At 42.9% G+C, this 27,221-nt stretch overlaps 1 protein-coding gene across 5 annotated transcripts in view; it reads right to left on the bottom strand.

The window, feature by feature from the left end:
• The window catches only part of EXOC6B (exocyst complex component 6B), a 498,452-nt gene extending 476,767 nt beyond the window's left edge, over positions 1–21,685 (bottom strand). For 4 of the 5 annotated variants that reach the window (XM_040993232.1, XM_040993230.1, XM_040993233.1 and 1 more), the window contains exon 1: positions 21,490–21,684. In XM_040993232.1, coding sequence (XP_040849166.1) covers positions 21,490–21,602 — 113 coding nt within the window. In that variant the 5' untranslated portion in view covers positions 21,603–21,684. Of the gene's footprint in view, positions 1–21,489 lie in introns of all 5 variants that reach the window. The other variant, XM_040993234.1, reaches the window with a different exon arrangement.
• Positions 21,686–27,221: the final 5,536 nt, after the last annotated feature.

Here is a 27,221-nt window from a genome sequence, read left to right as displayed (position 1 = left end):
GCTTATCTCACTTCTTACAAATTATATTAACGCAGTTATATTATTCCAGCTTACACTTAAAAAATTGAGGCTAGGAGGTTAGATAGTTTCCCGCAAGTTGCTTGGTAATCATCTTTACTTTTACCTCTAAGCATCCCTCCGCAGTTACTACACAGTTCCTCCTACTGGTAACCATTATCCTGAATAACAGTAATCCTTTCCTTGTTCTCTATATTTCAACTCAGATCCATATATTTGTTAAAAATATTGGGGAGCTGGCATCAGTGCAGTGCCAGCATCCCATATGGGTACCTGTTAGCCTTGGGCATATAATTTTTTTTTTTTATCATTTACAGATATTTCTGAGGCTCAGCCAGGTCTCAGAAGCACTGGACTAGAAATATATATATTTTTTTCTCCCTCCCTCTCTCTACCCTCTTTCTCTGTAGCTCTGCCTCTCAAAATATTCTTTAAAAAAAAAAAAACTAATACACTTCCTTACTTATCTAAAAACAACTGGATTTCAATAGGTCATTCAGCATCAAAAACACCTCAAGTTCCAAGAATTAGTTACAGGCCAGCACTGCAGTGTAGCAGGGCAAATCGACACCTGTGACACCAGCATCCCACATGGGCCCAGGTTCCAGTCCTGACTGGGTCTTATGAGTGCACTGTGCAGCATGGCAGTATTAATCTATCATCCCTTAGTAACAAGTCAGTGTTTTACCAGTGAATGCCTCACTTCTGGCATGAGATTCAGTGTAGCTCCTGTTGACTCATTCTATTCCCCAGCTTCCAGTCAATGTGCCTGGGAAAGCAGGGGTACATGGCCCAGGTTCTTGGTGACCCAGAAGACCCCACTTCCTCCCTGTGGTCTGGCCTAGTCCTGCCACTATGGCCATTTGGGGAGTGAACCAGCAAATGGGTGCTCTCTCTTCTGTCTCTCCCTCTGTTAACTCTTTCAAATAAATAACTCTTAAAAAAACCTAGTCACTATTTCATCTGTTTTCCTTTATAAATACATAGACTTATACACTGTAATTTGATGTTTATATAATGCAGTCTATAAGAACAAGACCCATGTTTTATCCAGCTTTATATGCTGAGCACATAGTAGATAATGTCTACATAATGTCTACATTAAGTTAAAAAAAAATGCTGGGCCCATCGCGACAGCCTAGTGGCTAAAGTCCTCGCTTTGCATGTGATGGGATCCCATATGGGCACTGGTTCGTGTCCCAGCGGCCCCACTTCTCATCCAGCTCCGGTCTGGTGGCCTGGGAAAGCAGTTGAGGACAGCCCAAAGCCTCAAGACCCTGCACTCATGTGGGAGACCAGGAAGAAGCTCCTGACTCATGGCTTTGGATCAGCATAGCTCCAGCCATTGTGGCTGCTTGGGGAGTTAATCAGCGCATAGAAGATCTTCCCCTCTCTCCTCTCTGTATATCTGTCTTTCCAATAAAAAAAAGTAAATCTTTTTTTAAAATGCTAACAAATGAATTTTTTTCCTTCTGCTTCCATGTACCCCAAGCAGTTGCTCAGAGTCCTTGCTCGCCAAAGAATCTTGGCACACTGCCAATACACACAGGCCCTCTACACTCCCAAACACACCTTTAAATCCCCTCTTTACAATCAAGATGTGGGGCAAGAGCTCTCAGACATTCCTACTGCTCTCCACTGCCAGAGGAAACAACCAGCTCCATCTGCAACCACAGGCAACATCACTTGGACCACAGGAGAGCACCCATAAAAAGAGATGATTTATCAAGAGGGAGTAAAGTTATATTACAAAGTAAACTTCATGAAGGGGCAGAGTTAATACAGTACAAGTACACTGCAGGTTAAAGTTCTTCTCCAGAGGGAGAAGGCACTGAATAAACCAAGCTCAGGAGAGAAACTTCTGTGGAGGAAGGAGACTTTAGATCAAAAGTATTTGCAGGCACCACCGACTGCCCCACCACCTTTCATTCATCCCCCAGTCACCAAGCACGCTGTGAGAGTGGACCTCATCCTCAGCAAAAGGGCTTTCTCAAGGGATCAGACAAAAGCTGTTTAAAAAGTATCTCTCGGTTCCTTGCTACACCTCTTCCTGGTCCCTAACCAAAATGTCCCTTGTTTTCTCATCTGCCCAGAAAAAGGAAGTTACTCTAACAGACAAGGAATTACCCATTTTCTTTTAAGTTTAATGTGAGAAAGGACACCATGAAAACACTTTTAATTTAAAGGCAGATAAAAGACAAAATGATCCAAAGTTGTCTATGTTATAATAGGATGGAAAAGGTTTCAAAAGAAAAAAAATTTGAAGACTTCCTGAAGAAATCATTGCCATATAGGAAAATTTTAAACTCAAAGCCACACAAAATATAGCCAAACTAATATACTATGACAACAGCCAAAGAAGAGGTATCAGATTCAACTTAGAGCATCTAGCTAAAATACAAACTTCTCCAATGTAAAATTATATTGACATTTACCACAACTTAAATTATATTTTCTAGAAATATTAAACTTAGTCAAACTACTGCCCAAAACAATATTTCCTTTGACTCAAGTTCTAGGTTAGCTCAATCTCCCACCATGTGCCAATTACGTTTCAGTAATTATCAGCTAACAGAGACTTTTGTTTTATCCCTACACACGACAGAAAAAAAACCAACCATGTTAAAAAGCATGATACAACTAATTTCACTTCCTATATCTCTACTTATGCGATGAACAGTTGTGTTCCTTGAAAAAAAATACTTGATGTTATAGAAAAATTACTTGAACATGACTTTTCAGTTTAAAAATTTGAGTGTATTGTCAAATATTCCCTTAATTTTGTCTTTACATTCATTAGCACTAACAGAGTAATTGACACCACACATATGTAAGCAATGTTGACAAATAAATCAATGAAGAATAAAAGTAATTTATACTCTTCTTAGATGAAAAGTAAAAGCATTCATTTTTCTTTTTTTTTTTTAATTTTATTAATTGTATTGCATTATGTGACACAGTGTTATAGGCACTGGGATTCCCCCCACCCCTCCCCAAACCCTCTCCCCATGGTGGATTTCTCCACCTTGTTGTATTACCACAGTTCAAATTCAGTTGTGGTTCTTTCATTGGAAATATTTACCAAGCATAAAGTCCAGTGTCTTATTATACTAGTGGGTTCAACAATTTCTTAGTGAGACCATCTCTGGTCTGAAGGTAAATCCAGCTGAGCATCATCCCAAATGATTAAAGGCCCCGACATGACCTCAACAGCCATTTACAACCTCATGGCATCAATTGACGTGACATTGATTAATAGTATGTTGATAGGAAGATACGGTTTCTTAACTACATCCTGTGACTTCTTCATAGACATTTCAATTTTTGTTTGTATTCAACCTGATTCCATACAGTTATCAGTTTAGGTACAATACATTTTTTTTTTATTTAGGATGGGTGTGCAAAGAAATCCCCAGTACCCCAGTGAGGCGTTACTAATCTTTGTGTCCCACCTAGTGAGGCCTGTTTGGGTCCACGTTGGGCGTTTCCTGTCTGATTCTAAGCTTTCCAAAAGCATTCATTTTTCATCTTAAAATTTATATTGAATAAAACCTAAGAACACATAAAATAACTAATTTTGTATAATACCACATAGCAAAGAAAATAATCAAATTTTTAAGTTTTGTTTATTACAAACTTAATTTCCCTCGCCAAAATTCAAATAAAAAACATGTTTCAAAAAGTTAAACTTGATCTGTAATATATGGACCTAAAATGGCAACATGCCAGATATTTAATAACTAATCAAAATACTACTTGGAGACCCAAACTGTTAAAATCTATATAAATTGGTAATATTTAAAACTCTAAAAGAATAACATATATACATATATATACAGGCTATTTTCATTTTGTCATTTTCTTCTTTTTTAATATTTATATCTTATTTAAATTGCAGATTTACAGAGACAAGAAGAAACATAGAAAGTGTCTTCTATCCACTGGTTTACTCTGCAAATGGCCTCAATCACCTGACCTGAGTTGATCCAAAGCCAGGAGGTTAGAACTTCTTCTAGTCTCATGTGGGTGCAGGGGTCCAAGGACTTAGGCCATCCTCCACTGCTTTCCCAGGTCACCAACAGGGAGCTGGATTGAAAGTGGGGCAGCTGGGACATGAACTAGTACCCACATGGGTGCCAATGCTGGCGGTGGAGGCTCAGCCTGACCCACCACAGCACCAGCCCCTCATTTTTCCATTTCAAGGATCTGGTCTTATGCTGAAACATCCCAGTACTTTAGCAAATAATTAAAGTATTTCATATTACACATATTTTTAAGGTTTTAAATACTGAGCCACACAAGATGGGCAACAAAGGCCAAGGCAACATAGAAATTACTCTAGCTGAGTAACATAAAAGCTTGTGTAACCAGATGACTTGGGAAATTTAAGAGCAATGAGATAATAGCAATGATGAATTTCTTCCCAGGTATTACTACATGTGGTCAATTGGCCTTAAGTCCAATATTGCTTGAAGTTTGGTTCTTTTGTTCTAAATTAAAGTTGATATATTTTAGGTATTAGAACTATTTATTCATTTATATGTATTTAATAGTAAATTTATTATATAGCCAAATATGTGCAGAAAACTACTTTTATGAGGTTTTTAAAAGAACAGAGAAACCAAAACACCTTATTTTGTTTGTTTAGGAGAAATACTTCTTTCTGGGGTTCCACTGCATGGCAAGCTGACTATAGTTAAGGATAACATACTATATTTTTTCTTTATTTTGTGGAGTAGAGCATAATCCCAAAATAACATGTCTCACATAGAAAAATATTCAACATCTCAAGGAAACAATAAGCAAACCTTAAAAATTATCATATAACCAAAAAAGAACATGAAAATGACTTATAAAAATAAAATGTATGTATTTTCAAGTACCTGCAAATAATAAAACAGAGTCCTTTCATTTTGTCATTTATTTATCATTTATTATGCCCAGGCAGTCTTCTAAGCTCCAAAAACTCCAGCAAGTCATTGCCATTTTACAATAATTTAGGTATGGGTGGGAACAGGGCTGCATAGGTAAAGTCAGAGTGTCTGGTTCAAGTCCCAGCTACTTGGCTTATGACTTGAACTTCTAGATTTCTTTATATTATGTACAAATTGCAAGTAAAAACTAATCATAACATTTAAGAAAAGCACTAGCCACAAGGACAGACATCATTTCTTACAACAGCCTCGTAAGATGAATGCTCTTGTTATTCCATTGTGCAGATAAGAAAAACGAGGCACAACAAGGTAAAGTAATGCACCCATGATCACACAACAAATAAGTGGCACAGCCAGAAACTGAACCCAAGTAATCCAACACCTAGAATGTGGCTTCAGTTCTTCAATACACTAAAACTTAGGGATAATAAAGTCGACGACAGAAGGTGATTTTCATGATACGCTTCATAAGCCACAATTCCTAATAAAATTGTATCCGAAATCAAGAGAATGTGTATTCCATCAAAAGTACTAGATAATACAATTTCTCTTTCTACCTAAAAGAACAAATAAGACCTACAAGCTCATCCTCCACTGTGCTGACTACAACTGACTTTAATTTTTTCAGAAATTGCTAAAAAAAAAAAAAACACACACACACACACACACAAGAAAAGAAAAAGTGCATTATTGGACCACAGAGCAATCAATGAAAATCTTGGCTGTGAATAGTATACAAGCTCAGTTCAAATACATGCCTCATAACAGGAAGCACCTTGTTCTCTGTGGAAAATGGGACTGTCTCTGGGAGAACCCTTCTACTCAAGATCCCTTCTACTCAAAATGAGAGATTGAGATTACGAGATCCTCACTTCTGCTTGGTCCAGTTGTATCTGTTGTGGTGATCTGGAAACTGAACCAGCAGATGGAAGAACTCTCTCTCTCCCTTTAAAATAAATAAATAAATGGTAAAATTTAAATAAACTAGAAAGTTCCTTTGCTGTGCAACATCTTTCTTTTTGTTATAATCCCATCTATCTGGACCAATTCCTTGGTCTGCCTGGGAGGTGGGTGCCAGGTCCATCAGCTCGAAGGGTTGGGGGTCCAGAAGGGCCTGGGTCGCATGGCACAGGTCCTAAGGCCCAGCTGTGCGGTGGGAACTGATGTGTGAGCCCCACAGGTGTGGAGTCCACAGGGGCCTTGGTCTCCTGGCCCAGGTCCCTGGGTCCATTTGCATGGTAGGTGTCAGGTCCATGAGCCCCAGGGATGGTGGGTCTGGCAGGTCCCTGTTCGCATGGCACGGAGTTGTGGGCCCACCTGCACAGTGGGTGCTGGGTCTGAGAACCCCAGGGGTAGAGGGCCTGGTCGGGTTTGGGTCACCTGACCCAGGTTCTTCGGCCCACCTGCAGGGTGGGGGGCACCATGTGCGTGACTCTCAGGGGTGGAGGTCTAGCTTGGCCCAGATCGCCTGGCCCTGATCCTCCTCAGTGTAAAAGATGGATTGGTGCATGACAGACCATGGTGCACATAGAGGACATGGTAGCTCATTAGGGCCTGCAGAAGACATCTGGTACCATAGCATAGAATGGAGAACAGAACACATGGACAACTACCCCAGCCAAACAATGACAGCAAATACCTGGGCAAATATCTGGAGACTCTAAGGTTGACTCTGTCAGCCAATGGACAATGGAAGGGATTTCTCAACCACAGATCAGTGAGATTTACAGCATTTCAAAACCATCGCATCCACATGGGCAGACCCTTCAAAACATGCACCACATTGTGACCCTGGGTTGATACTGGATGACCTTTCCCCATTCTCAGATACTGGGGTGGGGCGGGGGAGGCTAGTTATGGCCCATCTCCTTATCTCCTCCCTTTCCCCAAAATATAAAAATAGAAAGTTCGGAAACAATGGTCACACCCACTTCTCTCTAATCCTAGATCCTTCCCAACCTGATCAACTATGTAAACATCTAAAATAATTTTTTAAAAGTTCAAAAAATTTATACAAGAGCAATCATATATATAACTTATGTATTTGAAAAAAAAAGTGATTTAACTTATCTTGAAGGGTTTCTCTTTTAAAAAAAAAAAAAAAAGAGCTGCATCGTTTTATTATATTTGACAAGCAGAGAGACAGATTTCCTGCCCCCCGTCACAAACATCTGCAACAACTGATTCTGTGCCCAGCTGAAGCCAGGTGTCAAGAACTCAGTTCAGATTTGCCACATAAGGGGACCCAACTGTGTCAGCAAACACCTGCTGCTTCCTAGGATGCCTGTGAGTAGCAAGCAGATCAGGGGCAGAACCAGAAATCAAATCCCAATACTTCAACATGGTACATGGTCATTCCAAGCTGTGTCAACTGCAAGAGCATAATCCCACTAACAATTTTCTTTTACATCCTAAAGTTTCAGAATACTTTCAGTGTTAGGTGAAATAAGTCACAGAAAGATACATTATGTATGATCTGCTTCATCTGTGAAAAAAACAGTTTACCTACACTCAGTATGTCATTAGGTGATTCCTAAAGCACTAGGCTTGGCTGTCTGTACTCTACAATAAAGACCCTTCTGGGAAACTTTCAACAAAACATGTGAAAGATAAGTAACGCAGCTGTCAACTGAGAAGATGTTTTAGGCTACTTTAATCTAAAAATACAATACCTAAATGTATAGGAAAATAGCTGAAATTACATTACCAAAATGGTTACTGTATTAATAAGGGGACCCTATTAATTCTTACTTGTACCTTTAAGGTTTTCTGTATGATTGGATTTTTATTATATATATACCATATACTATGGTCAATATCAGAAAAAAAGAAAATTCTAAGATTTTAATAGTTTTCTCAAACCTAAGCTATCTTTTCTTCATGCTGAATATAAACATATTTAGGGCATTTTGATGTAATTTTATCTGACAGCAGTGGCTCTTGAAGTGTCCTACCCAAACCAGTCCCATCAGCATCCCATCAGAGTAGCTAGAAATGCATCTCAGGTCCCAGACCAGACCAACTTGTTCAGAAACAGGGTGGAGCCCAGCAGTCTGCCCTAACAAGCCTCGCAAGTGACTCCAATACACTCAAATTTGAGAATACTTTGAATTTTTTTATTTTTTTTTCATCTATTTAAAAGAACGACAAAGAAAAAATCAGAAATAGATATCTTCCATCTGCTGGTTCACTTCCCCAAATAAACCCCAAGCTGATAGGACTGTGCCAGGCCAAAGCCAAGAGCCCAGAATCCCGTCCAGATCTCCCAAATGGGTGGCAGGGGTCCAAATACTTGAGCCACCACCCACTTCCCAGGAAGCCAAAAAGAAAGAGCAGCCAGTACTGGAACCAGCACTCCAATTTAAGCACCAGCTCAACTCACTGCACCATAATATCTGCCTCAAAATATGCTTTTTAAAAAGAATGCAGGGGCCCGGCGCGGTGGCGCTAGTGGTTAAAGGTCCTTGCCTTGCACGCCCAGGATCCCATGTGGGCGCCAGTTCTAATCCCGGCAGCCCCGCTTCCCTTCCAGCTCCCTGCCTGTGGCCTGGGAAGGCAGTCAAGGACGGCCCAAAGCTTTGGGACCCTGCACCCGCGTGGGAGACCCGGAAGAGGCTCCTGGCTTCGGATTGGCATAGTAGCAGCCCGTTACGCTCACTTGGGGAGTGAATCATTGGAAGGAAGATCTTCCTCTCTGTCTCTCCTCTCTGTATATCCGCCTTTCCAATAAAAAAATAATAAAAATAAATCTTTTAAAAAAAAAAATAAAAAGAATGCAGGACCCAGAGCAGCAGCATAACAGCTAAAGTCCTCACCTTGAACACACCAGGATCCCATATGGGTGCTGGTTCTAATCCCAGCTTCTCCACTTCCCATCCAGTTCCCTGCTTGTGACCTGGGCAGGCAGTCAAGGACGGCCCAAAGCCTTGGGACTCTGCACCCACGGGGAAGACCTGGAGGAAGTTCCAGGCTCCTGGCTTTGGATTGGAGCAGCACCAGCCATTGCAGTCACTTGGGGAGTGAAACATCAGACAGAAGATCTTGCTCTCTGTCTTTTCTCCTCTCTGTATATTTGACTTTCCAATAAAAATAAATAAATCTTAAAAAAAAAAATGAATTCAAAACTTGGTCACCCAATAGGTCAATTTCAAACTGCTTCTGGTATGGTCAGAACGACAGAAATGAAATCCCAGTAAATGTAAGCAATCTCCCAGCAGGGAGATTCTGTATACTGAACAACTTTAGGGGACCAAGGCAACAAGAATCTTCAAAATATAAGAAATGAAACAGCAACCCCACCTGCACTGTGACTAATCTTGATGCAAAAAGAAAAATAAAATTTCCAAACCCAACTATAGCAACAGCAATCTCCAGACAGGGAATAATAGCAAAAGCCTGGTACTAGCCAGGACAACCTTCTGGAAACTCTGAGGAATAACAAATGAAGCCAGCTGACACACACTGATAGAATCACAAGTAATCCTCAACCCTGGCAAAATGTGAGTTTCATTCGACATACAATGGGGCTATTAACAGCATCTAAGCATTGTCATTGCTGCATAGCAAGGACATCCACACTAAGGCTTCAGAGTTGCTCAATTGTGAATGAATTCAATATACCAAACTAGAAGTCCAAAACACTTTCATGATAAATTCACTTAAGAGCTCACTTCTCCAGGGCAAGAAGGGAAAAAAACTGTCAGAATTAAAATACGGAAACTATGTGAAGAAAAACAGAGCCAGGAAAGGGAGGATAAATATACCAACAATGCTCCTAAAATTATTGCGTCTACAAATGACTCTTCTGAAAGAGTTCTCATTTGTACTTTTGCAAGAAATTCTTAAATATTTAAGGGTCTCATTTCCCACAAGAACCTCTCTCCTCTTTGAGACACTATCTGCTGGATAGCTGTCCCAACGAATATGTAGATCTACACTAAGCTACAAATGACCACAACCTGCCCAATGCTACAAAGCAGCCACAATGAATTAGAAATCTTCAAGGTGTCTGACTCTTGGGGCCAGCACTATAGTACCAACTGCAATACCAGCAGCCCATATCAAAGCACTGGTTAGAATCCCAGCTCCTCCACTTTCAATCCAGCTTCCTGCTAATGCTCCCAGGAAGGCAGAAGATGGCCCACATACTTGTGTCCCCGTCACCATTTGAGAGATCAGGATGGAATTCCAGCTTCTAGATTCCATCTGATCCAGAACTGGCTGTTGCAGTCATTTAGGGAATGAATCAGCAGATGGAAGAGTGTCTCCACATCTCTCTCTCTCATCAGCGCCTATAAAACTGCACCACATAATACAATGTAAACAACAATAAAATTTAAAAAAGAAAAAAAAATGTTCATTTAGTCACATTAATCTAGTAGTACAAAAAACAGTATCACCAGAAATAATTTTCAGAGAATACTCACATTTCTACTCGGATATACAGCATTCTGCATTTTGCAGCCACTCTTCACTTCTAGGCCAGACATTTTTAAGTAAAAACAAAGAAAAACTAGTCCAGTCCAGTTCACAATCTGGTCTAATCCATGAAGACTGATCTTATCCTAGCAAGTTGAGGAAAACAAGGAAATGAAGGAATCTCAAAGTCTTTCAAACAACTTTGTAGCCAAGAAATGAAAATCTTCTAGAACTCTCTCAAAAAGTTGAGAAACTTATCTGTACCATTAATTTTACCTGTTGTAACTTAAAATCAATTTCAAGTAACATGGGATGATTCATTCTCCCAGTTCCTGGCATGTCAAGACTGCCCAGGAGCAAAAACAAAATTCCTGACCAACTTTATATGATGACGTGAGAAATAAAAATGAAAAAAAAAAAAAAAATGACAACTAAGATTTTTTTTTTCTTTTGGAGAATTAACCTGTAAAATAAACTTCTGACTTATTTTAATAAGGCTGAAAACAAAGGCAAATTCTGGATTATATAGTCCAAAGCACAAATTTGACAACTTAGAGTCTAAATCTTGAAGACTTAGTGTTCCCAGCTATATGGGAACTGCAGGAATCTAAATGGAGGCCACTTTCTATATTTTAAATACTGACAACACATAATGTTATATAATCATTTCAGTTATTTGCTTTTTTATTGAACAAGGTGAAGGGAGGCAGGGAGAGACAGAGATCTTTCACCCACTGGCTCACTCACCTAAAGGCCACAACAGCCAAACTGGGTGAGGCTGAATTCAGGAGCCCAGAATTCCATCCAGGTTTCTCACGTGAGCTGCAAGGGCCCAAGTACTTCAGCCATCACATGTTTCACTGCTAATCTGGCAGCCTGCTAACAACTTCATGCTGGGAAGCAGCAGATGACAGCCCAAATAACTGGGGTACCTGCCACCCATGCTGAAGATTCAAATGGAGTTCTGAACTATCCGCCTTCCGGTTTCAGCCTGGTCCAACTCTGGTTGCTGGAGGCACTTAAACGATTGAACCAGGAGAAAAAAGTTTGCTCTTCTTATCTCACTCTCTCACTCCCTCTCTTTGTCCAACTCTGCCTTCCAAATAAATGTCTTTATTGTAAGGAAGGCTAAAATATTTGGATCATAAAAACACTTGAGCTATTTATACATTATTAAATAGAACAAAATAGATAACCATCAAATGCACAGTGATTCCCATTTAAAAAATAAAATTATAGGGCACGTGTTTGGCACAAAAGTTAAGATGCCTAAGGGACTGGTATCGTAGCATAGTGTATTAAGCATCTGACTGCAACATCAGCATCTGGTATGGCTGCCAGCTTAAGACTCAGCTGCTCTACTTTCAATCCAGCTCTCTGCTAATGTGACTGGAAAAAGCAGCATGATTCAAATGCTAGAATCCCTGCACTATTGTGGGAGATCCAGATGAAGCTCTGGGCTCTGGCTTCAACATGGTTTCACTCTGTTAGCAGACATTAGGGAAGTGAAACTGTAGATGAAAGATCCATCTCTGTTTTCCTATCTCCCTCAAAAGCAGCAGAAGGAAGAGGTAGCATACCCCCTCCACAACTTCCCCTCAAATCTCCTTCCTCCTTCTAATTCTGCCTTTCAAATTGAAAAAAAAAAAAATCATTATTCTCAGGGATGGGCTCAATGAGGCAGAGGTGAGAGGAGAAAGACAGTGACCTGAGAAAACTGATCAGTGCTTAGGGAGTGACTGTACCAAGAGACCCAGAGGCTCTGGTGAGGAGGAGCAAGGCAAGAAAGTATACAAATAAAGGCTAAAATCATTCCCCTTACAGATGCAAACAACCTGAGCAAACCTTAACCAGAACAAATTCAAAGAAATTCATGCCAAAATGCATCATAATTAAACTCCTGAAACTAATAACAAAAAATTCTAAAGCAACCAGGAAAAACGGAGACATTTTCAATCAAGGAAAACATAACCTGACTGACAGAAAATATCCCATCAGAAACCATGGAGGCCAGAGGGAAATGGCACAGCATGTTTCAAGTGCTCAAATAAAGCACTAGCAAGCCAGAATCCTACCCGGCCAAAATATACTTCATGAGTGAAGAGGAAATGAAGACATTCTCAAATGAGCGAAAATTAAGCTGTTCTACTGTAACAAGAAGCTCATTGCAGCAAGGCTACTTTAAAAAGAATGGCTATAAGAAGCTCTACAAACAGGAAGGAAGTGATTTTTTTTTAAAGGAAGGATCTTGAAACATCAGGAAGATAACAAAAACAAACCAAAAAAAAAAGGATAAAAACAATAGCCATTACTTGTCCTGAGTTTTCCAAACCAAGAAGAATGCTTACAGCAAAAAACTGTCTGATTTGATTCTAAATGTTGCTATAGAAAACAATTAAGATGATTATAAAAAAGCAATTGTACAAAGACAGAAAAAGAGATAAGGGTTTCACTCCAACTGGGCAAAAGATCCACTAGTAGACTAATTCATATAAGCCACAAAACATATACAGAAACTGCTTTTTAAATCTATTCAAAAGGGGGCCTGGCACAGTAGCCTCGCAGCTAAAGTCCCTGCCTTGCATGCACCAGAATCCCATATGGGCAACGGTTCATATCCCAGCTACTCCATCTCTCTTCCAGCTCCCTGCTTCTGGCCTGGCAAAGCAATAGAGGATGGCCCAAAGCCTGGAACCCTGCAACCGTGTGGAAGATCCAGAAGAAGCTCCTGGTTCCTGGCTTCATATCAGCTCAGCTCTGACCATTGCAGTCACTTGGAGAGTGAACCAGAGGATGGAAGATCTTTCTCCCCGTCTTTCCTTCTCTCTGTAAATCTGCCTTCAAAGGAAAAGAAATAAATCTTTAAAAAAAACTATTCAAAATGTATCCTCAAAAATACTGTAAATAAACAAAAATGGAATTCTATAAAAAAAAGTTTAAGTAACCCAAGGGAGAGCATGAAAAAGAAAGCAAACCAAAAACAGGAGAGAATAAGCAAAAATCAAAATAAAACATCAGGCTTAAGCATTAGGATGTCAAGATTTATATTAAATATAAATGGTCTAAATACACTAATTAAAGACAGATTGACTAAGTAGATTTTAAAACACAACTATAGTCTATTGACAAATTCACTTCAAATATAATGACATAGCTTAAAACAAAGGGATAATGATTCTACATACAAACATTAAACAAAGGAAAATTAATATACCTTATCATTAAATAAAGTAGAATTCAATGCAAGCGGAACTTTATTATAGAATGAAGTGATCAATCTACCAAGAAATAAAATTTTAAATTGTATGTACCAAATAACAGGACTGCTAAAAACGTGAAGCAAAAGCCAACTGATCAGAAAGAAGAAATAGAAAAATCTTCCATTACATACAAAGATTTTAATACCTCAGACAGGAAACAAGTAGGAATACAGAAAAAAATTACCAGCAACCAATAGCTAATCAACATTTATTTTTATAGGAAAGTCAGATATACAGAGAGAAGGAGAGACAGGAAGAAAGATCTTCCGTCCACTGATTCACTCCAAGTGATTGCAATAGCCAGAGCTGAGCTAATCTGAAGCTAGGAGCCAGGAGCCTCTTCCAGGTCTCCCACATGGGTGCAGGGTCTCAAGGCTCTGGGCAGTCCTCGACTGCTTTCCCAGGCCACAACCAGGGAGCTGGATGGGAAGCAGGGCTGCCAGGATTAGAACCGGTGCCCATATGGGATCCCAGTGCATGGTGAGGACTTTAGCTACTAGGTTATCACACCAGGTCCAAGCAGCAATATATTTTAATGTTTATTAACTGCTATTACCCAAAAGCAAAGTCAGACATCTGAGTTTACTTAGTAAGAAATAAACACACTAAAAACATGGAACTATTGTATATGAGTGATTTGCAATCAACAGTGTAGTGTTTCTATCACAAATCAGAAATCAAGGCTGTTTTAAAAACAAGATAGATCCGAATATCTTGCATCTTGAGTCCAAAATTAAACCTGTGACTAATAAAATAACTTTTTAAAAGATGTAGAAGGCTGGCTATAGGCAACTGCCTAGGTTACCTTGTATCTAGGCGACTGTTATACTACTGGGAGTAGAACAGCCAGTTGTGGTAGGCATTCTGTGCCTGATTAATGCCAAATTTATATTAACTATCACCAGTATACCAGTATGGTTACTTGTTCTAGCTCTCTCTCTCTCCTTTAACATAAGTGAGGAAGGCAGGGAACTCCAGGTGGGATACACAACACACATCCTCAGGAGAGGAGAGGGAGTCTGCATGCATATTGCCCAGAGAAGAGGTCTGAGATCATATGAGAGTTGCTAGGACACATTTGACAGGGAAGGAATGACTTCTGGGGTCTTCCACAGACCAGTCCACTGCACTCACAGGAAGGCAAAGTAGCTGACATGAAGTGGTTTAGAGGGGAGAACTAGAGACCATCTCTGAATCAGGCCAATGCATCCACCCAAGTGGGCTGGACTAAACATGATCACCTGCCTCCTGCTGGTCTTTGCAGGGGCTGGGCCTGGAGGGCATGCCTAACTGGGCTGGACCACAGTACCCATCCATGAGCATTCGAGCAGGGGGTGGGCCACATCAGGCTGGGCCACAGCACCCACCAGAACACACGATCTGGGAACAATAGGGGAATTGTGGGTTCACCTCTGTAGCACTGCAGCACCCTCCAGTTTACATGGGGAGCTGGGAGCACTGATGGGCCAAGCCAGGTAGGACCACAGAACTCACCTGACAGGATCCTGTCTGACATTCATGGAAGCTGGGATTAGGAGGAGTCTGGGTAGGGCCAGACTGCAGCACCTGTTGGCACAAGGGCCAGAACCAAGGGCAGATCATGCCAAGCAGGGCCACAGCCCCCAATGGCACACATGAAATCCAGGAATAGGGCAAGTCTGGTAGGAAAACTTGGAAAACTTCACTTCTAGAGCATAGCTCCCATGGGAAGCACAGGAGCCAGGGTTGGAGGCAGGCCAGGCCAGGCAAATCTGCAGCATTCATCACCATTCGTATGGGCCAGGTCTCAGGACAGGCCCGGCTAAGCCAGGCCTCAGCATCCACTGGCATACATTAAAGCTAGGAGAGGATACAGGCCATGCCTGGCTAGCAAGAGCTGAGACTGTGGGTGAACCAAGCCAGTTCTGCCATCACACACAAGTCCTTGGGCTGGGAACAGGCTTACTAGGGCAACTCTGAAGACTGCCCTGCTGGGCTGCAGCTCCCACTAGAGAATATGATACTAGGGCCATGGGTGAATCAGACTGGGCAAGGTTGTAGTACCCATCAGCATGCATGTGGGCTGAGCCTGGGGGTGGACCAAACTGGACAATCGCAAATGCCAGAACAGATGTGGGCAGGCCAGGATGAGCCACAGAACCTCCTGGGTCACATGAGAGCCGGGTCTGGGGGTAGACTAGACTTGACTAGGCTATAGCACCCATCAGTGAGAGCCAGAATGGGTGAGAGCCAGTTAGGCTAGACCATGGTACCCACCAGTGAGTGTCAGGACTGGGGACCAGCTTTGTCAGTCTGTGTAGCAGCACCCACTGGTACATGAGAGATCTATTGCTAGGGACAAGCCTGTGAGAACTTAGGGAACTGCCCTGCTAGACATAGTTCCTGCTGGTGAGCATAAGAGCCAAGACTGGGAGCAGGCTAGACCAGGCTGAGCTACAGCACCCATTGGCATTTTGTAAGCCAGGTTTGGGGACAGGCCAGGCAGAGTCAGTCCACAGCACACACTGGCACCAGTTGAAAGCTAGGACAGGGTGCAAGCTATGATGTGTAAGATGACAACACCTGCCAGTTCAGAATGGGGGAGAATGGGGGCTGGATTAGGCTGGACTAGGCTGTTGTATCTACTGGTGAGAGCTGGGATTGGGGGCAGGCAGGGCTGAGCCAGGCTATAGCATATGCTGGTGAATGCCAAGACTGGGGAGGGTGATTTCAGACTGAGATATACAAGCTACTGGCACACACAAAGTCTTGGGGTGGAAGCAAGCCTGGTCGGGGAATTCTGAGCACTCCCTAGCTGAACTATTGCTTCTACTGGTAAGCAAAAGAGCTGGCACTGGAGGTGGGCCAGACTGGGCAAGACTGCCATACCTACTGGCACACACAAGAGCAAGAATGGGTACAGGCCAACTAGGCTAAGTCACAGCACTAACTGGCAAGTGCCAATTCTAGGTATGAGTCATATCAGGCATGACTGAAGTATGTACTGGCAGGTGCATGATGCAGTGCTGGGAATATGCCTGGAAGGGAAACTGGGCACTCCCCTGCTAGTCTGTATCTTGCTGATGAGCACAAAAACTAGGACTGTAGCTGGCCAGTCTGGACAAGATGGCAGCACCTGTCAGTGTATGTGAGGCCAGGTATGGGGTCTGCTAAGGTCCAGCCCATATCCCATCTGGCTGTCATGCATATCTGTGGGTGCTATGACCTAGCAAAAAAACAGGGCTGAGGTTAGGCATAGTGGGGGTTGATGAGTATCACCCTAACTAGGCCAAGGCACCCACTGGTATGTGTAGGGACTGGGCCTGTGGTGGGACTGGGTTTGTGGCAGGCTGGCAAGACTAGACCACAGCACCCATCGGTTCACGTCTGGCTGGTTCCCCATCTGACTGGGACAGAACTGACCTCCACTGGCTGCTTTGCACTGGCTGACATACGCAAGAGCCAAGTCTGAGATCACCCCAGATGAGGTTTCTTGCAGGTGCCTCGAACTAGACTGCTGGACTCAGACTCCGGCCACAGGGCAAAACTCAGGATGTGTGGTCCGATCTTGGAGTGCCTGTATTGGAACTGGACCTCCTCAGTTGCTGATGCCTGTACAGTAGATAGCATCTCCAGATGCACATGTGGGACATGACAGACAGCTCATTTAGGACAAGAGATGTCAACTGCCTCAGAAGATGGAAAACAGGACAGGTTGAACAATTCTCCTGGCCAAGCTTCGTAGCATGTTGCTGGGTCTGTGGATACACTAAGGAAGACTTTCCCAACCAATAGACCTTGGAAAGATTTTCTCAACCCTGAAGCAACAAAACCAACTACTTCTCAGAACTATCAAAACAACTCAAGTAACACCCTTGGAATCATCTTCCCTACAACGGGGTCTCTATGGTGTCATCAAGTGACCATTCCCCATGCCCAAGTGTTGATGTAATTTGACAGCAAGGAGTGGTCCCCTCCCTCTCCTCTGCAGACACAGGAGGGAAAAAAAAAAAAGACTGAAACATATTTCCCACCACTCCATAACTAACGTCCAAATGGACATGCATCCCTCTCAGCTATGTAAACAATATTAAAAAGAAAAATTTTTAAATATTTTTAAATAAAAGATAAAGGGCCCATTCCACAGTGCAGTAGGCTAATCCTCCACCTGTAGCACCAGCAACCCATATAGGTTGCAGTTTGCATCCCAGTTGCTCCATTTGTAATCCAGCTGCCTGCTATGGTCTGGGAAAGCAGTAGAGAATGGCTCAAAGTCTTTGGACCCCGCACCCACAAGGGAGACCTGGAAGAAGTTCCTGGGTCCAGACTTAGGTCAGCTACAGATCAGCTCAGCTTCAGCCATCGTAGCCATTTGGGGAATGAACCAATTGATGGATGAAGATCTCTCTGTCTCTTTCTCTATAGGTCTGCCTTTCAAATGAAAATAAATCTTTTTTTAAAAAAAAAAAAAAAGATGAAGATGGCTTTTTCCCCAAAAGAACATGCAAAGCAACAAATTCTATATGCAAAGATGGCCTAGCCTTTCACAAATACAATAAAAACATCACACCCTTATTACACATGTGAATCTACCAATAGTGTAAGTACAGTTCAAGACTAAAATAAGGAACATGATAATTAAAATGTCAACCATTGTGCCTCCTCAAACAAAAAGAGACAAGACTGAAAGAGTAATCAGGTACCACAGGAAGAGAGAATACAAGCAACAATGTGTAAATCACAGCAATGAGAAGACACATAGTTCAGTCTTTTTTTCAAAAACAGGAACTTCAGGTACAGGTATATTAATGTTATATCTGCTATCAATTTACTGTTAATCCAAGATCTTTTATTCTTCAATTAGAAAACCTATCTCAGGAACAGCTAAGAATCTGATGCTATAAAAATGCTACCTCAAAAAGATGTTAATAATAGGAAAGATACAGCATGAAGAAGGGTAAAAGAGTTTGAGATTTAAGATTGAGACAGTCTATGGACTAAATCAAACCTGTTTAGTGATTATCATGGAACAACAGATGATGATGATGGAGGTGCACTCAGGCTAACGCTGGGATCAGAAACATCAAGTCTGTGCAAGCCGTGGCCTCTGAACAAGGTAAGGAAACTAGGCGAGATCATCGCCCATGAACTTGCGAAGGGACAAGCTGACTTGAAGACAAAGGCAGCAGGTGCTACTCATACTAGATTCAAAATCATTCAAATGCTTGAGCCTCGGGTATGACTGCAAGATTTAGAGCTACCTGCCAAAGACAAGACACAGCAAAAACAAAAAGGTCCTAACAATAATATAGAGAATAAAGAAAAGCAACTGTTAGGATATTGCAATGGCTCTAAAGCTTTTTTATTCAAAATTCCCTTAGAGCAAATTAACCTTAATCCATCTAACTCCACATTTTCCAGTGAAAAAGATCTCAGGGATAACAAACCAAGTACTAGGGAAAATGGGTAACTTACATTTGATCCATAATGCATATACTCCAAAAGTCAAGAAACTGGAGATTACAATCCAAAATTCAGCTTATTAGTATTTGCTTCTCAGTTGAGAGTTAACATAATAGTAATAAATTAAATTAGTAACACTAAATAATTTATTGTATAAATCAAGAGCAGCAAGTGAAAACCATAAGCGACCCAAACCAACATTGATGGTGCTAGGATAAATAACTCTTCCTAAAAACTCTAGTAATCTAAACTGCTCCAGTGAGAACTTCAACAAGACATCAACTATGTCTACAGCTAGCAGCCAAGTCTTTTATTCTTTTAAGATTTACTTTATTTGAAACACAAAGCAAGACAGACAGGCAGAGATCTTCACCCACTGGTTCATTCACTTCCCAAATGGCCACAACAGTCTGAAGCCAGGAGGCTGAAACTCAATCAGGTCTCCTCTATGGGTGCTGGAAACCCAACTACTTGTGTACATCAGCTGCTACCTCCCAGGGTGCATATCAGTATGAAGCTATAATCGAGCAGAGTCAGGACCCTAACTCAGGTGCTGCAATTTAGGAGCCATGCACCACAAGCATGTTGTAACCACCACACCAAATGCCCACCCCAATATTTTGCTTAATATAATATTAAGGAGCCACCATGGTAGTGTAGCACATTAAGTCACTGCCCTGGCTGCTCCACTTCAGCCCAGCTCCCTGCTAAAACACCTGGAAAAGCAGTGGGATATGGCCCCAGTGCTTGGGCCCCTGCCACAACCGTGGGAGACCTGGAAGAAGTTTCTGGCTCCTGTCACAGACATTTGAGGAGTGAACCCCCACCTCTTTCCCTCCTTCTGCAGATCTCCCAACATACCACAGTCCGTACCATTCTGCCCACCAAATAAATGGCAAGGATGCAGTTTCAACAACTCCACTAACATCTTACAGGGGGAAAAATGGATAACTATTAATAATATACTTATGAATAAGTATCTCTGAATATTCATAGAAGTATTACTTGTAATGAGAATCACTGATCCTTCAGAGCTAATAGGACAGGAGAGAAGCATGGTGGTCCAAATGCTGACACAATGAGAGTAGGGGTGGAGAGAATCTGTGTGGCAACTGTGTGGAAGAACTGGTCCAAAATGGGGGCTAAAAGTCACTCCAGAAGGATACAGAGCAACGTGCTGAGGACAGTTATGTCCAGGGATGGCCCTGGAGAACAGCGCGAACAGTGCACAATGAAGAGGATGTGCAGGCGGGGATGAAGAGTCAAGTCTCCAGCCGGCCCTACCTCGGTCTCCCAGGAGGTGGCTTTTCCCATGAAACAGCAGGCAGTGAGTAATAACTCTCCAGGGGAGGGGCAGTGACTCAAGACTCTACCAGGAAGGCAAGAATTCTCCTGTCCATTGGCTGCACGGAGGTCAGAATGCGCCACAGGAACAGAGGAGGATGAGTTAACTCTAGGGCACTGGTAAACTAAGGAGCAAGGGAAAGTGGTTCAAAACTTGATAAGTGATCACCACCAGGAAGCGCAGCGGTGGGGGCTGAGCCTGGACTCAGACTGCCTGCGCAGGAATCCCGAGCCCCCACACCCCACACTTTATGACCTTGTACAAGTCCCATAACCTCTCCTTGCCTCCTTTATATAATGAAAGTAATAACAGTACCTGCCCAATAAGATGGTTTTGTGGCTTAAATAAGTTATGTGTAAATCACGTCATACCATGTATCACACGGTGCATAACAAATGCTACCTAAATGTAAGTAAGTGAGGTGGTCCGGGGTTCATTTTGACATCTCCAGCTAAAACTAGAAGCGAGGGGATGTACATGCCGTAACTGGGGGACCAGGATGTGGTAAGGTATTCCCTCTGCGAGGATGCATCTGAAAGAGGGGCCGGCCTTCCACAGGGGTTAAAGGAGCATCAGCCCTCGGGAAAGGGGTGTGGGGGTCCAGGGAAACTTCCTTAGGTGGCCTAGGATTTTTTCAGATAGCGTTTCTGAGACGCGGCTGTGATTGCGGGACAGCAGTTTAATTCCGAGCAACACGCTGTGCAGTAAAAACTGATCTGTAGAGCTGACTTGTGTCAGGGGCGGGACGAGGTCTGAGGGAGCCGGGTGATGTTCCCAGGGGGAAGAGCTGCTAGGAGCCACCATCTGCCGGGGGCTCTGGGCTAGCCTCGGGGGGAGCGTGAAGGCTGCCCGGCCGTGAGGCAGACGGGAGGCGCCTCCCGAGTCGTGGACGATCGATGGGGAAGGGATCCTTCCAGCATACAACACGCCTCACCAGCATACAGGTCACTAGCGGGTCCCTCCAAGGGGAGGGGCAGCGCCGGCCCTGCGGGCGGCCGGCACCGGACCCAAAGGAACCTGCCACCCCGTCCCGCCCGCGCCCGCCCGTCGGTGGCGCCGGTACCGGGGGTACCTGAGCGTGGGCCCGATGCAGGCCGTGTCGGTGCTCTCGATCTCCCGCAGGATCCGCTCGTGCTCTGCCGCTGTCTCCAGGCTCTCCGCCTCCGCCATCTTACCCCGCTCCATAGACTGGGGGCGCCCCGCAGCGCGTCCCCTCCTTCGGCTTAGCTCACCTTTCGCTCCCTCACTCCCTCACCCCAGGCTCCCGGCCGCCCCAGCCTCCAGCTACCCGCAGGACGACCCCTCCCTCGGACTGACCACGCCCCCTTACCTCACCGCGCCGCCGACGTTCCGCGCGGTGTCCACTGGGACTTGTAGTTCTCAGGACAATACTAGGCTGGGTTTTGTTCATTTACCCAGTGAAATCTACAAATATGTGTTGAAAGCCCAACACACGCCAGCAACAGTCAATGACATTGCACATACAATGACAATGAAGTCAGAGGAGGTCGCTAACCCCACAAATTCTTATAGAACATCTTTGTGACAGAGGCGCAGCAAGCATGAATAGCAGGAAAAGACAAACAATATGCCTGCTGGTCACTCCTCCCATGATCTCGGGATCAAGAGCTGGAGAATCCAAACCTTTAACACAAGAGCAGAACGTGGACGCAAGATGGTTTGGAAAACTGAGGCCAGGTGTAACTAACTGGAAGGTGTGGCAACAAGAGTGCCATTTGCACAGACTTATAAAGACGCAGTATTAAGAGACAGGGATGGAAAGAGATCCTGAGGAGCCTCAAGGATTAGACTAAGAAAGTTATAGTTTATACTAATATTCCCACAGATCCTACAACCAACTGCATCAGCTGAAACTTCTTTAAATACAGACTAATATGACAGATGTTTGGCATTGCACGTAAGACTCCACTTGCATCCCATATCAGGGTACCTGGGTTTGAGGCGCAGCTCCAGCTCCTGAATCCAGCTTCCCTCTAAAGCAGGCCCTGAGAGGCAGCAGCGAAGGCCCGAATGAAGGTATTCCTGCCACGTACACAGGAGACCTCTTTCCCTCTCATCCTCCTTCCCTCTCCCACTTTCCCTCCCATAAGCAAGTATCGGCTTAGAGGTCCTAAACCTAGGGATTCTTATCCAAGTATCTGCCTTTCATGAATTCCTTAGATTACAATTTTAAAATCAGACTTATTCATTGGTGCTTGAGTTTTTGTGTAATGCAGTGAATGGGAAACTGCTGAAGGCTTCTGACATAATCAGAACAGAAATTTGATCAATAGCATGTGTGCAAGAAATGCATCAATGGAGAACTTTTCTAATAGAAAAACACTGTAAGAGATGAAAAGGCCTAAACCAGGAATTGGTGATGAGAATGATTTAAAAAAAAAAGGACAAAGGAGAATTTGGAAGAATTTACTATTTAAGAGGAAGAAGGCTAGGTATTACTCCAAGATTTGGAGCCAGAGCAACCAGTAATGTTGCACCAAAGGAAGACAGATATACTGAGGCCATTGTAAATCCACATGTTGCACCACCACCTGCAATATCTGCATCCCATATGAGTGCCCATTCAAGTCCCAGCTGCTCCACTACAATTCAGATCCCTGCTAATTCATCTGGGAAATGTGCCAGGTACTTGGATCCCTACCACCCACATGGGAGACCTTTTGGCTTCCAACCCTGGTCATTGCAGCCATTTGAAGTAAACCGGTAGATGGAAGAAATATCTCTCCCTCTGTCTTTTCTCTGTGTGGCTATTTCAAACAAATAAAGCTTTGTGTTTTTTTAAAGAAAAAAAATCATATCAGGGGACCAATGTGGTAGCTTAAATCCTCACCTTGCACATATTGGGATTCCATATGGGCACTGGTTCAGTCCCAGCTACTCCACTTCCCATCCAACTCCCTGCTTGTGGCCTGGGAAAGCAGTCGAGGATGGCCCAAAGCCTTGGGACCCTGCACCCACGTGGGAGACCTGGAAGAGGTTCCTAGTTCCTAGCTTCAAATAGGCTCAACTCTGGCCATTGCAGTCACTTGGGGAATGAACCAGCAGATGCAAGACCTGTCTCATTTTCTTTTCTTCTCTCTCTAAATCTGCCTTTCCAATAAAATAAATCTGTAAAAAGGAAAAAAAGCAAAGACAAAAGACTATATCCAAATTTTAGAAACTACAAATTGTAGTGCTGAATGGAAAAAAAGCAAGGCATGAAACAAGGCAGACTACATTCCTATTTCCTTTTGTAAAAGAATGCTCTGTATGTGTATTATGTGTACAGAAAAATATTACACAGATAGAATTCTGTCTGGGAGAATACTCAAAAACAGCCTGAAGTAGAAGGAACGTAGTTTGTAATTACACATCATTCACACTTTGGAAATTACTTGCCTCTTTGTATGGCTTTTTCTATAAAAATAGTAATTATTGAAGCAAACAGCACATGAGTTAAGACATTGCTTGGGATGTCTACATTCATATTGAAGTATCTGAGTTTGAGCCCCAGCTCTGCTTCCTGCTAATGTAGAGCACTGGGGGCTGCAGGTAATGCCTTAAGAACATGCATCCTTGAACTCAGGTGAGAAACTAGAACTGAATTCCCAGCTTCTGGCTTGAGTCTGTTACGGGGTGCAAGCGAAATCACACCAGACATGTCTAAGGTTTTAATTAAGGAGTCTTTATTAACCACACTTGGTAATAGAACATACTAGAAAGAGCAGATCACAAGTCCATACGGCAATCCAACCAATCAAAATCCAAAGGGGAACAAATCGTCATTATCCTTAAGTCCATCGATTAAGCTAAAGATCTATGTCCCACCTTCCCCAGCAATATGTTATCCTAAGAGACATGCAACAAATAACCTGGACACACTTACAAAGCTGCAGACATTCAACTTTCCCTGGCTTCTCTGCCCACATTCCACTACTGCTAGGCCTCACCTCTGCTGGAACTCCTGATAGTTCCAGACCAGAAACAACATTATTATATCCATTGTCCCATCTAAGCAGTACACAGGGACCACGCTAAGGGGCTTACCTGTCCTGAGTCAGCCAAGAGTAGAGGTGCCAGAGTAACAGAAACACCTGACCAGAAAGAGAGTGAGCCCCTGCTTCATGGGCCTTTTAAAGGGGCTTGTGAGGGGAGTGGTTACACAACAATGCAATACCATCCCTTCTCAGTTGCTAAGTGAGTCACAGGTGGGCAGGAGCGAATACCTAAGTGTTGTGAGTTAAGGAGTTAATTGGTGCTCATTGGGATGGGCAGAAACAGAAACTGGGCTTGTAGCTAGAGACTAATTGGATTCATCTGCACCCAACATCCGGGCCGAATTAGGACTTCGGGGGAAGAGTATACAGGGAGAGGTGAAGGAGCAATCACTGGCTGCACTCTGTAACAAGTCTGGCCCAAACCCAGCTGTTGGTTATATTTTGGGAGTGAACCTACAAATGAAATATTCCTCACTCTTTCTCTCTCTCTCAAATTAATGATTTTACTTAAAATGTTCTATTAAAGATAAGGTTAAAATAGTAGTAGTGAACTACTATTAAAAACAAACCTATAGTAAGGAGAATACATTGCAAGTCCTGGTCTGGAGGAAGCAAGTTGTTAAACCTGTATGTTTCCACAGATTCTCTTGCTGTTCTCATTTTATTTCATTACTCATGCTGAAATAATGCCAGGCAGATGTAGGAGGAGCAGAGGGAGTTTGGAGCCTTTTATATTTCTAGAGATCTCTTGCAATGCCTAACAGAGGGCCCCTTCAGGGACCCTTTGTAGCATCTCCCTTAGATTTCCAGCCATCAGAGGAAGCAGACTGGTGTGTGCTGACCAGATATGTACGGTCATGGTTAAACTAACCTCTTTCTGCTGTCAGCTGTTTTCTTGAGATTCCCCCACCCCCAGAACCAGGGGCCCCACATCTTATCAACAAAGCTATCCGAGCAGAGCTCAAATGAAGAAAGCCTGATATTAATACTTTCCCTGCTTTTTTCTGTCATCTCTTCTCTTATTTCATTTCTCTTTTTTTTAAAGATGCATTTGCTTTTATTGAAAAGTCAGATATACAGAGAGGAGGAGAAAGATCCTCTATCTGCTGCTTCACTCCCCAAGTGTCCTCAATGGTCGGAGCTGAGCCGATCCAAAGCCACGAGCCAGGAGCTTCCTCCAGGTCTTCCACCCAGGTGCAGGGTCTCAAGGCTTTGGGCCATCTTTGACTGTTCTCCCAGGCCACAAGCAGGGAGCTAGATGGGAAGTGAAGCAGCTGGGACACAAACCAGTGCCCCAATGAGATCCCGGCACATGCAAAGCAAGAACTTACCCACTAGGCTATTGCGCCGGGCACACCTTAGACAGTTTTAATAATTAGACTTGATATCAGGAACTTAGCACAATGCTTGGAGTAATAAATGTTCAACGTATATTTCCATGAGCCATCAGTTGGACAAAACCTCTAAATCTCTAGCTCCCCTAAACATCTTGATCTTTCACCTTCTCATACCATCAATCTTTCACACTGCTATTACCATGGGGGGAAGATTGTAACAGTAACAAACAGCACCACAACATATTTGTGTTTCTCGATATTATTTGGCCCCTCGGGCCCACTTGGTGTTCCAACTTCTGTACTTGTTCACAGCACCCATTCGCCATCCTTTCCTCTCAAGTGAAAGTGGCGCGTGGCTGTGCTCCTCATCCTTTCATTCTTCAAATGAACACATCTGCCTTCCGCTCCACCGACAGTCACACCCACTAAGTCCTCACCTTCCTTCTCCTTCACCATCTTTGCATTCAACTCGTGCTCATCTACGGTGTAAGAAGAATGGGGTTCCCAACCATTTTTCCAAAACCAACTTCTCCTCGGGGAGAAACTGTTTCAAATATCCCTGTGCTAGTTCTTGCAATTATCTCTTTCCCTTCCTAGCTTCAGCCTTCCTTTCTATGTTTTACTTTGGTTGTTAAACACATGCTTGAATCTTTCCAACTAAAACTGCCCCTCTCCTCTGTGCTATGCATGAGCTATACAAGTTCCTCCATTCTCCTCACTGCTTGCAAACACATTTTACATTCCTTCTCTTCACTTTCTGTTTAATCCTTAACATCCTAATTCAAATCACTACAGAGAAATAACCTGTCAAATGTTATTCTAAACGTTTCAAATGTCAAATTCAAGGCATTTCTCCAGCTTTTGTCCTACGTGATCTCTACTCTGTATTTGACAGTGTTGACCCCAGTTCCAACTGGAGTCAAAGAATCAGAAGAAAAAGGGAGCGTGCCTCCTCTCGTACTTTTAACCAACTTCTTTGCAACATTTTAGGGCATAGGCCTAGTTGAAAAGCCTAGATGTAGTTTATTGCATTAATATTTCTAGTTTATTCCTCCATGTGGCTTTTCAGTGTCTTATACTTTTGATGCAGTCTGCCTCCCTGACCCTTTCTTGGGGTTCAGCCGTGTGACTTGCTTTGGCCGACAGGACAGAGAAGTAGGAAGCAGAAGGCTGAATTATATTTACATAGTTGGATTTCCTCTCTTACTTCTCTGGAGTCACCCTGAGAAAAATATGCCTAGTATAGCCTCCTGACTCAGGCAGAACAAAAGACATGTTGGGCAGACCTACGCAGCCAACCCACAAGCTGAAGCCTGAAGCAGAACCACCCTAGTCAAACAAATACTTAAAAATTCAATAAGTAAGTACAAGAATTGGCACTGAAAAACAGAAAAAATACTGTTGAAAGAAATTACAAACACTTAAATAAATGGCAATATAGTCCACGATCATTTATTACAAAAGGTAAT

Source organism: Ochotona curzoniae, unplaced genomic scaffold, assembly GCF_017591425.1.
Source record: "Ochotona curzoniae isolate NIBS_2020 unplaced genomic scaffold, NIBS_Ocur_1.0 contig_883, whole genome shotgun sequence".
Lineage (NCBI taxonomy): Eukaryota > Metazoa > Chordata > Mammalia > Lagomorpha > Ochotonidae > Ochotona > Ochotona curzoniae.
Note: the sequence above shows the minus strand (reverse complement) of the source record. Positions and strands in the feature narration are given on the sequence as shown.